This window comes from Bacillus rossius, chromosome 3 (genome assembly GCF_032445375.1).
Source record: "Bacillus rossius redtenbacheri isolate Brsri chromosome 3, Brsri_v3, whole genome shotgun sequence".
NCBI lineage: Eukaryota > Metazoa > Arthropoda > Insecta > Phasmatodea > Bacillidae > Bacillus > Bacillus rossius.
Genome location: NC_086332.1, coordinates 110,297,416 through 110,314,598, shown reverse-complemented (window position 1 = coordinate 110,314,598; position 17,183 = coordinate 110,297,416). Strand labels below are relative to the sequence as shown.

At 41.2% G+C, this 17,183-nt stretch overlaps 1 protein-coding gene across 3 annotated transcripts in view; it reads left to right on the top strand.

Annotated features, from left to right (window-relative positions):
• Positions 1-17,183, top strand: part of LOC134531128 (ATP-binding cassette sub-family G member 4-like) — a 350,550-nt gene that overhangs the window by 211,680 nt on the left and 121,687 nt on the right. For 2 of the 3 annotated variants that reach the window (XM_063366709.1, XM_063366710.1), the window contains exon 3: positions 12,154-12,377. In XM_063366709.1, coding sequence (XP_063222779.1) covers positions 12,154-12,377 — 224 coding nt within the window. The remainder of the gene's footprint in view (positions 1-12,153; positions 12,378-17,183) is intronic. The other variant, XM_063366711.1, reaches the window with a different exon arrangement.

The window sequence follows — 17,183 nt, the reverse complement described above, 5'->3', positions numbered from 1 at the left end:
ACAAAATTCGACTTAAAATTCTTTAATATAATGCTAGGCTTTATAAATATATGCATAACGGGTTGTCATCTACATTTATTGACTCGAATCACACGTAGTTGCCGCACCCGCCGCTAGAAATTTCTGCCAGAGCAGCTAAGTCGACTATTAAACTTTTTATTAGCAGACCAGAATTTTAAATTATATTATTAAACGGATCTAATAAAAGCGAAATAAAACTTGGAAGAAAAAAAAACTAAACCTCGACATGGAATTGTATTAAAATTCAAAATTCATAAATCATTAAACAGGTTTCACTTTGTTGCTATGAACTTTGATTCGCCCCATCTGCCACTGATGGCAGCACCGTGGTTATACATTTCCGTTCCATACGTCTTCTATTCCATTCACGAAATTACTCCTACCAAATGCCGTATACCGATATCCAAGATGTTAATCATCAAAAGTCGACGAAAATTGTAGCCTCAGTGGCAGAGGTGACAAAGACCTAACGTACAAAGTGCGGCTAATGAACTGCGAAACAGCACAAACGTCGTGGTGCGTATCTCCATTGAATATATATTCAATGGTATCTCTGTGCTCTCCGGGCAGAGAGACGGCCCTTAGGTTGACTTGCTGCAGATGACTGCGCTATAGGCAACAGGCATGTCGCACGTGCTCTGCGGATTGCCTACTCCCAGGCGCGTGCAACTACTCCATGTCTCCGGACAACAGCTCTCGGACTAAAGTTGTTCCTACTGCATGACTTATCCTCCTTAGCTTATCGCGGTGAACACAGGACATCCCGTTAACACTGCTGGAGGTCCATTCGCTGTAGATGTCCAAGCTTAGCATCCTTGCTTCACCTGAACGGCGACCTCACACACACTCGGACTACCAAAGTGACCTGCTGGCTGCTAGTTCGCCCGGCCTTCTCTCGGCGGAGTGGCGCCAGTGTGCCTGCTACAGTGCTTACCTGTAACTTTAGCTTCCCAACAATTGTCTCGTAACAAACATGGGTTCTGTATTGCCACCCATTAAATGTATGCCCAGCTATTTCCGAACTGCCTGCAAAAAAAAAAATAACTTTAGTACTTTTATAATATGGAGACCATTTGCCAAAAAAATAGTTTGTAATATTGTAAGAAATATATTGTAACATTACACAACACTAGGCTGTGGTTATTTTTACATATTTGAAATGCATTTTTTTTCGAGATAATACTGAGTATTTCTTGCAAAAATGAGCGCATTAATTTTATATATTAAATCATGTTTCATTCAAGTATGTTTTTTTTAACCAAGAAAATATATTTAATTATTCAGTAATGGGACTTTATTTTGTTTTATTATGCTTATTGTTGTGTACAGTTAATACTGGAAATATATTAAGGAAACGGTGTACTAATAACTTAAACTATTGGAGATACTGGGACACACAGATCATAAATTCCCGGGTAAGAATCCAAACCCAGTATTACTGCAAACACAATTTTTTAGCACTACTGTTGTTTTCAAATGTAAAAATATGAATATTTCTGTTCATGTACAAAAAAAGCCAGTGCGTGGAGTGCGCTCCCTGATTGGGGCCCACGGGCGGTAGTCCGACACGTGGTGCCTGTGCTGCCTGTGCTGCCTGTGCTGCCTGTGCTGCCTGTGCCTGTCGCGCACGCGGGGTCGAGCAGCGCAGTTGACCCCAATCACCACGCGCCAGGGAAGTGCACCAGTTGTACGGGTCACCGCGGAGCACACGTCTAGTTGTCTCGACTCAACCTGACACTTGCAAGTGGAGGTGGTTATTTTTAACTCGACCTCAACCGTGAGAGTTTACCAAGTATTGTTTTATAACGTAATTTAAATGTCATGTCTCCGAATAGGTTGAATGAAAACTGAATCGCCTTTTAAAAAATGGGCACAGGGTTATATTCGTGTTCTATTTATTTTATTTATTATAGGACCTAAACATAAACAGTTTGTCATATAACTTAATTAAAAACATTATATATTTGCTGATTTTTAAACATGTTCATAACAAAACTCAATTTTGTTTAACATTGATTTTATAAACACCGTGTTTTACTTGAGGCCTGAAAATATGTATTGCGAAATTAAATAGAATTACATGAAAACTTTATGAAAGATTTGTACTATTATTATATTACTAGCTTAAAACCCCCGGCTTCGCTCACGCAATATCAGAAATTAAGTAAATATGACAATATACTTTAGCCAAACTCAACCCGTTTTTTTTTCTTTTTACAGCAGATGTTAGTTCCATAATAATTATAATAAACTTATATTTTTATTAAGTTTAAATTAATCTTGCCACAACTAATTTATTGAATGTCATAACATTTTTTTAATTTTTAAAATAATATTACCTACTTCTCTTACAATTTAAGAAGTCATACTTCGTAGAACCTTAAATAAGAGAAGGTAGCTGAAGGTATGTTTATTTATAATTTATAATATCGTAAATTAAGTTAGACTTTATGAGAAGATATTATTTTTTAATGTTAAAACTGTATTTACAATTTTTCACCTTTTAAAAAGTAGAACTTATGCAGATGTAAAAAGTATTTCGTAGATTTTGCTTGTTTATAAATCATACCAAATAACTTGCATCCACATGCTGCTTGATTGTCTTCAGAGATACGACTTTTATAAAAAAAAATACACTGCCTTTTTACTCCTTTTGCGTTATCCTTGCTCAGTTTTTATATTCATCTTAATTTGATTGGATATATTATTTATTATATTAAAAACTAACGTGCCCCCGTTTCACTGATTTTGGGGTCGAATATCGAAAAATGGTTATGTACCTACTGAACGTAATTAATTATTTACTTTATTTATGCTGAGATTCTTAAATCTATCTTTATTTTCTACGGGGATATGAATTTTTTTTTACGTTAAAAACTTAACTTACTCCCTTTTCACACCCTTAAAAGACAAAATCCAGAAAAATTAAAAAAATTGTAACTCTATATGTTTAATGTTCATTATAAAGTTCTCAACCTTAGATCTAATAGATTAGAAAATAGTCATTTTTTATTTAAACCAAATTTAACTCGTTTAAATCCCTTAGGGGCGGAATCTTTCAAATCGGTTAAAAATAATTTATTAGTTTATTATTTTTACTATTAATTTATGTCTTACGTAATTAGTTTCTGAGATACGATTTTCTTAAATAAAATGAGACTTACCTTGTTTTCACTTTAATTAAAATCCGTATTTTAATAAACGTAAAAAATAAATACTTTACTCAATGGCAAGTTTTTTGTATACATCTGAATTCGAAGTGTTAGTTTTTTTGTTTATAAAACACACCTACCCTTTTACCTACTAATCTTAGTGCTTGAATTTCGCAAACTAGTAAAATGATGGTTGAAAATTTTCGTATGTTTATTATTGGTACCCTAATAATTGATCATACATAATTTATTTCAGATATATATTATTTACCTTAAAACTATACTTACCCTCTTTCCCCTCTCACAGGGGAATTTTCGCAATTCGCAAAAAGTGTTAAATTGTGGTTGGTAGTTTTCTTATTTTTCTTATTGGTGTCAATAATAATTTATTTGCTTAATTTTATTCGTAGATATAATTATTAATCTTAAAATCGTATTTATCTTTTTCACTCCTTAGGAGTTGCATTTCACAAAATATAAAAATTGTAGTTGATATTTTTGTATGTTTAATATTGGTATCCAATATTATTTGTTACGCTTAACTAAATTCAGAGATAAAATTATTAATCTTAAAACTATACTTACCCCTTTTTCACACCTTGCGGTTTAAATTTCTCAAAATATAAAAATTGTGGTTTGTAGTTTTCATATTATGTTTATTATTGGTACTGAATATAATTTTTTTTGCGCTAAATTAAATTTTGTGACATAATTATTAATCTTAAAAACAAACCCATCCCTTTTTCACCCTTTAAGGGTTGATTTTTGCAGAATATAAAAATTGTGTTTTTCTTTATATTCGTATGTTTATTATGGGTACCCAATATCATTCGTTGTGTTTAAATAACTTCGGAATTATTATTTATTATTTAAACATATTTACTCCTTTTTTATTACTACGGGGGTGGTTTTTCGCAAAAATTAATTAGTTTGGTTGGATTTTTTTTGTATGTGAATTATTGTTACCGAATATATTTTCTTTAGCTTGATTTGTTTCAGAGTTATAATTATCTTAAAACCATATATACCCCTTTTTCACTCCATTAAGGGTGGGATTCTGTAGTAATAATAATAATAATAATAGCCTGGTTTTTACGTTAGTCAAAGGCCTTTCAAACAAAAAAAAGTTTATCATAATCCGTTAAGTAGTTTTTGATTGATGCTTCAAACAGACAGATAGACAGACGAACAGACCTACAGACAAAAATTAAAAAAAACAACTATATTTTGACTTCTAAATAATGTAAATAGCCAATCCCTAATGGTTTTTTCTACATTCAATCCAATGTACGGATGCCTCGAATAGTTTTATTATTAGTATAGATCACATTACTCTGTTGTGCTGTATATACCAATAAAACATTTCACTTTAACTGATTCGCATGGTACAGAATCACTTCTAAAGATATATAGACATTAGTACGGTTTTTGCTTGAAGCGATGCAGCGTTGGCGGTACAAATAAGCGGTAGCTGTACTTATTGATCGGAGGAGACGCGGGTAAAAAGTTCATTACATCTCAGTTCCTGCCGGTGTGGTAACTAAAATCAACAGCAGAAAATATTCTATAAACTTTAGATTTTTTTTTGTTTTTTAAATAGTACCTATCAAACACAAACTTCACTTGTAGCAGCTCAGAAACTAATAAATCACAATTATTCAGATTTCTTCCTTTATTAGAACGCTATCCGGGATTGTTATAGCAGCAGCGTGTATCATATGCATCACAAGGTTTTGACATACCCGCGTTGTCCTTAAGGGGCGCGACTAGTCAGGGGTGTATCTGTGTTGGTGAGGCGGGATGATAAGTGCTATGCTCGCTAGTGCATCTACCGCGTCATCGCCTCTAAGCGCAAGGTTGTGAATTAGCACGCTGTCTTCTCGCGCGTAGGACAACTACATATGAGATTTGAGAGGTGGCCGTAACATTATAGGGCGGAGAAATAAAGATAAAGGTGTAATGCAAGTCCCTTTAGTGCTTAAAAAATTCTGAACCGCGTACTTCATACATAATTTTTTTCTGAAAACACGCATTTTAGCCATTTGCACTTTCTAAAAATACAGTTTAAAAACTAAAAACGGAAACAGGATTACTCATCCGCCCTCAGCGTATTCTTAACTTATTTTCGTAAGTAATAACCACTCGGATATGTTGAGCAGTTTTCAAAACACGTGGTTTCTTCTGCAGCTCTGGACATCGCATGTGCCTCGGTGGGCGAGGGCCTTAAAATATGTTTTTGGACAAGCGATCGCTCACGCTACGACCACGGAGTCTTGGAATCACGTGACCAACCCGAAAGGGCCGGGCGGTATTCTTAGTCTGAAGGCCGTCCGTCTCATTTACTGTCCGCTCTGCACGGGTCGATAGTCGATACCCGCATGTGGGCGCTGTTAGGTCAGAGGCAGAGTCCTGGCAGTGCGCACCAGCACGTGACAGGTCACTCCACCAATCAGCACCGAGGATACGTAACGTAAAGAAACGGTCAAATTTTGTGTAAACACAAAGATATTGGAAGAGACCAGATGGAGCTGTGAAGCCCAACAAACCGGACCGATGCTAGGCAACGACCACTTTTTGTCTTCCCAGAATGGTGGCTATAATATCCATTGAATAACGCATTATGGACCAAAAATTGTTTATTTTAATAGGGTGCAATAAATTATCCCCCAGCCCTCATGCCTTCCCTCTTCACCGATCTTAACGGCGTTATCCTACCCCGCGTGTAAGAAAACCCAAAGTGATTATACACTAAAACTGATTCAAAATTAGCTTTTATTTAAAACTTGTTTGTGTTTTTTTTTATAAACTGGTTCACGTATTAAAAATATTTAAATAAAAATATTGAAAATTCGCTTTTATTTGAAAACTTGTTTGTGTTTTTTTTCATAAACTGGCTTACGTATTAAAAATATTTAAACATAACGTAGACTAATAGTACTCACACAAAAGCTTGCATTTGTAATGGATTTCCCCCCTGTTAAACATAGTGTAACTATGAAATTGATGAGAAAAAACAAGTTACAAAAGATGTCTAAAAACACAAAACTCAAAAACAGCAGTTTCATAAACCTCAAAAATACCGTACTACTTGCTTTAACACGGGTTTTACAATTACCAGTATTGAGGCAAGCACTCTCACGACGCATCTCGGCGAGGCACGCGGGGGCCGTCTCGGGGTCTCGACTCTCCCTGCAGCCGACCGCCACGCTGCTCTGGTCTGCTCAACTCCGAGCCGCTCGCACACCGCTACACGTGACATCTCTCTCACGCTACAGCCATTCCAGGAAAACCCGCACACTTAAATTTAACAGGCTTTTCAATTTTATTTTTTATCGTTTCAACTTTAATTTTCGTCGATATTTGCTTACGCGGCAGATCTTTCGTGGACAGAGTTTTTAAGTACTTATTCACGTCTGAACGGTTACCATCCAAGAGTTACCCACAGTCAAGGCTGCTGCACCTAACTAGCCAGACCATTGTCCAGTCACGGCGACCCACAGGGACATATCACAGCTCGGCTGTGATCGGCCCTATGTAATACTGCGCCAGAGCACTAGGCCCTAAAGATGGCCGCATCAAGGCGTGCTGAAACGTCAGGCGCGCCATAAATTAACTGACGTAGCCCCACCCAGAAACCGAGAAGCTCTTGCTCTACAGATATTTGGGTCATTTAAGTTAATATTCGTACTGTATTGGTGAGAGACTAGTTATTTGTGTGGATATGTTTTTTTTATGAGTTTCAATGTCGGATTGGTGAGGAGGAGTCAGACGTCAGCGTGAGATAAAAAAAATATAAATTATGGTTTTAAGCATCAAGTTTCTGTGGCGGATATAACAGAAGACAGCATGGTATCAGGGTTGTCTCTGAGCTCATAACCAGGGGCAGGCATTTTTGCAGAAAATTCTCAACGCCCATTAGACTTGGTACGCCTGCGCCAGCTGTTCCTTCTTTGGCGGCCGTCTGCAAGAGCAGCCATAGCCCTGTTTGGCCGAGCCATTCACGACGTATTAGCTTCCGCAGTGGATGGTTGTGATTGGTGTGCTGACAGTAGATATGTGCCTGAAATAAACCCAGCCAATCACGAAACTCAAGACACTTCTACACAGTTTCAACACACAACTGGCCTGGAAATGGTTCCGCGAAATGTACGTGGCCCTGCTCATGACTAAACATGAGTCGTTGTGGGGTGGGAGTCCCGCCACATGAGCATGGAGCCTCAGCGTGAATTACGGCATGTGCGGCTCATGTGTGTCTGTGGGGGGAGGGGGGGGATAGCTCCTCTCAAGCCCGAATATGATTGTTTATTTTGTTTTGGAGGGTAGGTTTATGTGTACTTAAATACTTAATATTATGTGTTAAGCTATTCTGTCAGCAAAAGTCGTGTGCAACTATTAAAATTCAGTGCTTGAGATCAGGCATTCCAAAATATTCCAAGCCTATTTGTGACTTATTTGATGTCTTGTTTCACAACTTCGTCCTCTCTTTGTACGACAGCGACAAACCACCTCCACCCCCCCCCCCCCCCCCCCCCAATCCATCAAGCAAGGGAGGTATCGAGTTAAGATTTTAGAAATAGCCCTTCAGTAAAACAACGATGAAAAAACGAACACACCAACATGGTGTGTGAGAACGATGCTTAATATTTAAAAGTATTTAGAGTACTGGGAAATAATGTTACATTACTTATGCCACAAATACCCGTCAACTTAATACTCAAAAATGTTTTTAACTCCATAGCAGAATTCTTAGATTCAAATAAAACTCCACACTGTGCTGCCAATTAGCATTTTTCGGCACAATTGTAAATTTGAATTTTTAATTTATTATTTTAGCAGTAATTTTGTAGCTAAACTTAAACTTTTTCCATTCATTGCACACTCCCACTTAATATTTTTCAGGCTAGTTCCCCAATTCCTTCCCAGCGACGTATCTTGATTTTTCCCAACTATCTCATGAGCCAGCAGTCAGGCTCGTCTTATCCCCGCTTTTGCGCACGCTTGTCGCCTGTAATTCTCCCTGCAGCCATGACAAGAACTGCTATGCCCTGCAAGCTATCAGAGCAGCCCGTTTCTAAGACCCTGCCTTACGCGAGCAATTTCAGCCATGTCCAGGACTCAGTTTCCCAATGTCCCGGCACATCCCCAGGCTCAGTAGAGCACATTCCCCACTGCACCTGCAAATTTCCACCTTCCTCCCTCTCCAGCCTTTCCTGGGAACACTACCCAGAGCTTTGACCGGTCCTTAACCCCGGGCAGGGTGACCTGTCTCAAGGTCTGGACACGAGCGTTCGAAGGTACAGCCTCTGACCTCTAGTGGCAGTTTTGTGAGTTATTTCCCCTGGGTGTTTGAAGGCCCGCTAAACGTCACTGCCCCCTAGCGACGGACGCAACCACTTCCCGGTCTTTCTCTTCCAAGCCACCAGAGCGCTCCATAAGTCTCCTCCATAAGCCCCATGCTTTTGAAGTAGCCTAGTGCGAGATATGTACGAGTCGACTTCTCGGTTCGGCCACTCCTCATTAGGTCACTCTGCGATCGACCACTAACACCAATGTCGAGATATCGATGTCAGTATTTCTCGATCCCTCGATCGGAAGTCTTCGGAACCTTTCGGACCTGAAGCCGAAGTCCCCCTCTTTCTTTCTAAATCAAGCGCCTGTTTTAATTAAGCGTCACCTCGCCCTACCACGGACTTCCTGGCGCGACTTCAGACTGACTACTTCGCTTCTCTGCCAGCCCTCAAAAAGATTCCACTTCTGTCGTCGTACCAGAATGTAGTCGTCTCATCAAGGGATGTTTTCCCTAAGTTAGATAGTTGTTAGTCTGTGTGTTCAATGTAGATATTTGTATTTTTTTGGCTAAATTTTAATAATTCTGAATTATGAGTGCTTCCGCGTCAACCGCGCTTGTTCGGCACTGTCATCGCTTACCTCCCGGTGGGCCCACTTCCTGAGCGCTAGGAGCAACACCCTGTCTTGTTGAGTTTTCGACAACCTTTCTCTTCCCCGACCATCGCCGTTTTTGTGGTCATTTTTGCCCGTTTAATGACGGTCTGTGAAGCAGGTCTAAGTCTTTTGGATTGGGCTTGTTCACAGACAGGGTCCAGGAGCATGGATCCGACATGGCGACCACAAGCTTTTCCTCCCTCTCGGTGTTCAAGGAATGATACGGCGCCCTGGTAGCCCATTTATAGTAAAAACGTCATCCTCGGCCAGCTAGTTTCAACCATCATACATCCGAATTCTCCGCGATACCTGCAACATGCCAGTTAGGCTACTACTTCGACAATCCTGAGATATCGAAAATTATATAACTACAGGACTTTAATTATGCTATGTCCTAAGAATTAAAATTCTGTAATTGTTTTTTTTACAATGACGAAGAAAACATCTTAACAATATTTTGATTAGGGCCAGCCCATATAGAAAATTTTATAAGATGCATATATTAGTCCAATTATGTATTTGATGTAATCAACTTCTGTACTCAACCCAGGTATTATTATTAAGATAATGTTTTGTTTACTCATGTTCCATCATCTATAAAAGAAAAATAAATAGAGGTAGAGGTATAGTCGAAACTGCACTTGTTATTTATGCATTTGAAACTTAACGATCCACAGTCTCCCAAAATGTTCCCAGGGAGTGTATCAACACCATAACAACTGATCAGTGAAATTAAAACTTTTTCTTTTCAAATCTCATTCATCTTCTAACTTATTATTTTCATGTTTCTAATACTAACAAATTATAATAACTCCGCAGCTGTCAGGTGTCAGTTACGTCGCTGAGATAAAGCGTCGCGCGGGGAGCGGGGGGAAGGAGGGTGGAAGCGACGACCCTTATAATCTACCAGGCGCGCGCGGCACGCCTCACATTGCGGCGGCCACGTGACATCAGTGGCCTGTGAGGCTGCCAGCCAGGTCCGAACCTGCACGCGCCGCGGCCCTGCTTACGTTCGTAACAATATTTTATACACATTTTGACTATTTATTGTATACCTTCATATAGGGCTAGAATTGTAAGATATTGTTTATGAATAACACACATCTACCCATTTATTGTAAATTAAAAGTATGACGAAAACGCACTTATGTTTATCAAGTTTTCGATCTTGTAGCAGTACTATAATTATCGTAAAACTGGCTTGAAACCTCTCGCTCCCTCTACACAGTTCTCTATGGTTGTGTTGCAGCAGCCCCAACCTGGCGGCAGGCGGCCTGGGGCTGAGCGCGCTGGCCAAGAAGGTGCCCAACAAGAGCTGCACGCTGCCCTCCATGGGGCTGAGCTCGGCGCAGCACCCCGCCGCCAGCTGCGTGCTCATTGTGTATGGTTGTGTTGCAGCAGCCCCAACCTGGCGGCAGGCGGCCTGGGGCTGAGCGCGCTGGCCAAGAAGGTGCCCAACAAGAGCTGCACGCTGCCCTCCATGGGGCTGAGCTCGGCGCAGCACCCCGCCGCCAGCTGCGTGCTCATTGTGTATGGTTGTGTTGCAGCAGCCCCAACCTGGCGGCAGGCGGCCTGGGGCTGAGCGCGCTCGCCAAGAAGGTGCCCAACAAGAGCTGCACGCTGCCCTCCATGGGGCTGAGCTCGGCGCAGCACCCCGCCGCCAGCTGCGTGCTCATTGTGTATGGTTGTGTTGCAGCAGCCCCAACCTGGCGGCAGGCGGACTGGGGCTGAGCGCGCTCGCCAAGAAGGTGCCCAACAAGAGCTGCACGCTGCCCTCCATGGGGCTGAGCTCGGCGCAGCACCCCGCCGCCAGCTGCGTGCTCATTGTGTATGGTTGTGTTGCAGCAGCCCCAACCTGGCGGCAGGCGGACTGGGGCTGAGCGCGCTCGCCAAGAAGGTGCCCAACAAGAGCTGCACGCTGCCCTCCATGGGGCTGAGCTCGGCGCAGCACCCCGCCGCCAGCTGCGTGCTCATTGTGTATGGTTGTGTTGCAGCAGCCCCAACCTGGCGGCAGGCGGCCTGGGGCTGAGCGCGCTGGCCAAGAAGGTGCCCAACAAGAGCTGCACGCTGCCCTCCATGGGGCTGAGCCCGGCGCAGCACCCCGCCGCCAGCTGCGTGCTCATTGTGTATGGTTGTGTTGCAGCAGCCCCAACCTGGCGGCAGGCGGACTGGGGCTGAGCGCGCTCGCCAAGAAGGTGCCCAACAAGAGCTGCACGCTGCCCTCCATGGGGCTGAGCTCGGTGCAGCACCCCGCCGCCAGCTGCGTGCTCATTGTGTATGGTTGTGTTGCAGCAGCCCCAACCTGGCGGCAGGCGGCCTGGGGCTGAGCGCGCTGGCCAAGAAGGTGCCCAACAAGAGCTGCACGCTGCCCTCCATGGGGCTGAGCCCGGCGCAGCACCCCGCCGCCAGCTGCGTGCTCATTGTGTATGGTTGTGTTGCAGCAGCCCCAACCTGGCGGCAGGCGGCCTGGGGCTGAGCGCGCTGGCCAAGAAGGTGCCCAACAAGAGCTGCACGCTGCCCTCCATGGGGCTGAGCCCGGCGCAGCACCCCGCCGCCAGCTGCGTGCTCATTGTGTATGGTTGTGTTGCAGCAGCCCCAACCTGGCGGCAGGCGGCCTGGGGCTGAGCGCGCTGGCCAAGAAGGTGCCCAACAAGAGCTGCACGCTGCCCTCCATGGGGCTGAGCTCGGCGCAGCACCCCGCCGCCAGCTGCGTGCTCATTGTGTATGGTTGTGTTGCAGCAGCCCCAACCTGGCGGCAGGCGGCCTGGGGCTGAGCGCGCTGGCCAAGAAGGTGCCCAACAAGAGCTGCACGCTGCCCTCCATGGGGCTGAGCTCGGCGCAGCACCCCGCCGCCAGCTGCGTGCTCATTGTGTATGGTTGTGTTGCAGCAGCCCCAACCTGGCGGCAGGCGGCCTGGGGCTGAGCGCGCTCGCCAAGAAGGTGCCCAACAAGAGCTGCACGCTGCCCTCCATGGGGCTGAGCTCGGCGCAGCACCCCGCCGCCAGCTGCGTGCTCATTGTGTATGGTTGTGTTGCAGCAGCCCCAACCTGGCGGCAGGCGGACTGGGGCTGAGCGCGCTCGCCAAGAAGGTGCCCAACAAGAGCTGCACGCTGCCCTCCATGGGGCTGAGCTCGGCGCAGCACCCCGCCGCCAGCTCCGTGCTCAAGAAGCCCATCGAGTTGAGCCACCTGCCCAAGAGGCCGCCCGTCCACATCCAATTCGACAACCTCGCATACTCCGTGTCCGAGGGCCGCAGGAGAGGTCAGACTCGCAATGCTCTGCTTTTACTTTTGCGCCATTTTCACATACAAATAAATAAATGTTGTCTACCGCATGCATAAATAATTAAGATAATTTACAACCTGTACCTGGTTTTAAGTATGTCCTTATGTTTACTCAAATTTCTACAGAGACTTTGCACCACAATAGTGTGCAGCGGCATAGTGTTTGGAGAACCCTTTTGTAGTGGCTAATAACATAGTATCGGGCAAATTGCTTCCTTGCTTAGAAAGTGGTATAGCACCCTAGGAGAGAAGCAACAGCGATCGGTAGGGAAAACTGCCCTCGCTTGTCATGGTATAGCTAGTCGAAATATAAACTGTTCTCATGTTACCTACACACATTTTAAACAGAAATAGTCGAGTGATGTATACAATATATTGTGTATTTGATGGTTTTTATGTTAATAAATGCAAAGTATGTAAAAATCTAAAAAATTCTGATTTAAGAAGTTGAAAATTTTAATTAAAAGTAATATTAATTTTGCATAAAAATTTTTGTCACACTTATATTTACATTTTTATGATTGGATTTTGATGTTTTGATTTATGTGAAATATAAATTTAGCTATTTAGTACTCCCAATTTAGAAGTTGGAGATCTATGTTAATATTTTTATGTGTTTGCCTCAAGCATTTTTTATCACACTTGAATTTACATAGCTTGTGAATGCCATTTACATGTTATTGAATTTTACATTTTTTTTTAAATGTAGCAAGGTTATTTAAACCCCACTTGGTTTGTTTAATGAGTGCACTTGATCTGTATGTGTACAAACATTTGGCAGTCTGCCCACTTTTATGTACAGCCACTTTCTCTTTGATCCGTCCTATCTAAGAGTTGCCCCATTATAATTTTAATTGGGGTTTTTCGCTTCCTGCTTCAGTGCCTTCAGAAGAATGTAGAAATTTAGGTTAGGTTAAAGCTTATTGTCCCCCCCCCCCCCCCTTCGACATCATTGTTAGTTCGCTGGTTGGCATCTCCAAAGCGACAGTCATATACAGGAATACTCGGATTTTCAGCCATCGGTGCCCACAGAAGTCTTATCAACTGTGTTAGTTTTTCTCCTCTTGGTGCCGTACTGAGGATTTGAAGACACCAGTTTTCAATGTCCTCGCATCATTGCCAGAACACTGCACATACATGAATAAAGTCTTACTTCATCATTATTGTAGTCCGACACCGATTCAAGGTTTTGAACCTTGGTCACAAAAACTAATTGAAGTGGAAATTGCAGTCATTTGTGGTGCAAGATCGGAAGTTTGAGACAAGCCAAGTAAATCATGATTCTTTATGGACTCCATCCCAGTAAACAATCCTTCATTTTACAATTTCGTTATGTGGGAAAGCGAACGCTATTAGAGTGATGTTCGTCTCGTCTTCTGTACAGCCAAAGTCTGCATGAATTGTTCAGAGCTGTGTCTATATAATCTGAAAGTTCCATCGACGTGTTACTGCTTGTGACTCTGCAGAGTTTCTCTGCCTTTAGAACTAAAAAAAAAAAGAAGTATTCCTTATTCGACTTACTAATCAACTAAAAGTAAACTTTTTCTGTAATCTTCAAACATAACAATGTTATCAATTTATTCCGATTATTATTTATTTTTATTTAGTCAAGTTGATCCTTTTGTGCATGCCACCTCAAATAGTTAAGGCTGCATTTGAATATGGAGTAAGTAAGAAATTCTGAAACGAGGTCGAATCATTGATTAAACTTGGGCACATTCTTCCTTGTAAAGCTTGCGTTATCTTGCTATCTTCTTAGCTGCCAATCGTTCTGTTCTAGCATTTATGTTTAGGCGAGGTCTTATTTGCACTGGTTGCACTTATAATGTTGTGCCCTCTTGTCACTAACTGTCCTCTACACTTCTCTCTCTCTCTCTCCTCTTGAATACAAAGCAAGTTTTATTTTCCATTTGTGTTCTTTTTAGTTATATTAATATTTATATCCATTCAGCAAAGAACACTCCTTGTCTTTCTTCGTCCCAGTTATAGTAATTTGATTCATCACAAAATATAAATCAACCCACCTAGCCAGAGCCATGGAATGAGGATACATTTGAAGGTTATGAGGAATGAGTCACATGGGGTAAGAAAGCAACATCGTCGGGGGCAATTGTAACATAATAACACAGGCAAGAGTGTGCGCTGGGCACCCTATAATTGCAATTCAGTGCTTTGCAAGTCAACAACTCGAGCAGGGTTCTATTTAGATATTGCTTTTTTAGTTGGTAAATGTATTACATAATGGTTGTATGGATACATACAGGGGCGCAACAACAAGGGAGTGGGGGGGGGGGCAAGGGTATTTTGCCCCCTCTCTGAAACATTGAAGTGGGGGCAAACGGGGGCAAATAAAGTGCTGTGTAATCAATTTTTAGATGATAAAACTGCTTAAATAGCACCATTTTCCACCTTGAAATACAAATTTTCCCGGGGGGCCCCCTCTTCAAGATGGGAGATCGATGATTCTTTATGAAAAGGTATATTGCCCCCCCTTTGGAAATTTAGTTGTTGCGCCCCTGGATACATACATGCATTAGAAAACTTGTCCAAAACCGTACATTTATTGTCTGCACCAAACACCATGGCGGATGAAAATGTGAAAATGCGGGTTGGGTGATGAAATTTTTTTTTAAAATTATATCCACCAAGAAATTAACAATTATAAACATTTACAAAATGATATACAAACGTATATAATAATATGAACCACAGTAAAATTTAAAGATTGAATATTACTATTAGATCTTTTTTCCATGGCTAAAATTCACAGATTTCACCAGTACTGTGAAATGCTTTTACTTTTTTTTTCTCGTAGCTTCAAAAACTAATTTTCTTACTCGTTAACTAACAGTTGTAAACATTTTTTAAAATATGCAGTCGGTGCAGCACCAAATATTAATTTAATGTGAGAGTGAAGAAGTTTTTAAGGTATGTTTCTAGTATTCTAAAATAATCATCATAACTGAAATGGCAGCCACCATACGCAGGCAACTTAACGACAAGAAACAATCTTGAATGTTCAATATATGTTTTTCAAGAGGGACTAGGACAGCCAGAAGACAAGTACAATAATCGCGATCTCCACACGAACCAAATGAGATGCAAATAATTTTTAGATGAATTTTATCTGTAAGTATGTCTCTAAGCTTACTCCAGACCTAAATTATTACACGAATAACATTAAAGCTAATTAAGATGCTATGAATAAAAATTTGAATGTGATCAGAACTATAATATTATTTTTGTGGTCATTTTCATTAAATACAGTGACCACGATGAAACTTCGTGCTAGGTTTTTAACCTCTTAGTAGTGTGATCTTGCCTTTTCTGGCGCAGGTTTCAGGCTGAGGAGCGAGAATTGGGTCAATGACCACAGCCCTATTGTCGTCATCTTAGATTTTAGACATCATGGACGCCATCTTGGATGAAATTTGATATTAAAAAGTTATTATTCAATATAAATATAATACTTAGTGTAATTTGACACTTCGATCACATTTGTACCCAAAAACATAAAGACGTATTATCAAAACAATTTTTAAAATATTTTTAATAAATAAAAAAAGTTTCGTACTTCATGGACTTTGGGGTACCGATTCGATCCCAATGGTTGCAAAAAACACATATAAATTTTTTTTTTTTTTTTTGCGAGTTCGCAACAGGCTGTAACTTATGAACCAGTTTAATCTCAAAGTCAAAATTTTAACAGGAGTTATGTACTTACTGTACACACACGTGTTTCAAAAAAAAAATAATTTTAATACGAACGAACTATCGATAAAAGAACGAATTGCCTCGGGCGCCAGTAAATTAAAACATGACAAAATGAAGACCATAGAAGTTAGAAGTAACAACATTCAGTGTAATTTTGAACAAAAATTAAAATATTGATTTTATTACATTACCAATCTCATAAAAAAACCTCGAGTCATAATTAAACAAACAAAACCAAAGATGAAATAACTAGAGTTGTTCAGTCTATGATATTTCTTGAATTATGTCCAAATGTTGAACACACAAAAAAATTATAAAAAAAAATAAAATTTAATTAATTCCTCTAAAGTGTTCGAAACGTAAAGTTTTTGGGGTTTTGCTCCGGTTCGCTCACGTACGAGAGTCCTTCCTTCAAGACCTCTAGACCTGTGTGTAGCTATTATGATGCGTTTTAAATAAATTAATATTTTTATGCCGAAATGTCACAATTTATTTAATTTATCAAGAAATTAGGAGTGTAACGAACAATGTTTATTAACATCTGGAGTGATATTCACGGTAATATTACGTTGGCGTCACTATACGTTGCTAACGCTGGCCATACCTGAAAGTTGGACGATTAATTACCGTCTCGAAATCCGCCGTTACTCGCGGGAAATTAATACCTGAAACTGGCATTCAAGGTCAGTGCTGCTTCAACTATTCCTCTTGCAGAAGACGTATTTCTTACGACGAAAACACTGAATATTAACTCGCCATTTAATAAAATTCCTTGAGGGAATTAACACCACGATTAACTGAATGGCGTCATTTTTCACTCTTTCTTTTCTCTTAACTAAAAATCATTGTCCATTAATTAATAACGACCAATCACGGCCGTGACACGTACGCGTCTTTTCCATGTTGACCAATCAAATTTCATTTTAAAAACATGCATAGGCATATCGAAACTGTCCCTGAGCCGTGCAATTTATTTATATGAGGCGTCGTCATGGCAACGCAGTAAAGGCTGCGCGCGCCGCCACGCGAGAAACAAATCAAAACACTGCCGAAAAGTCCGGAAAGCGAA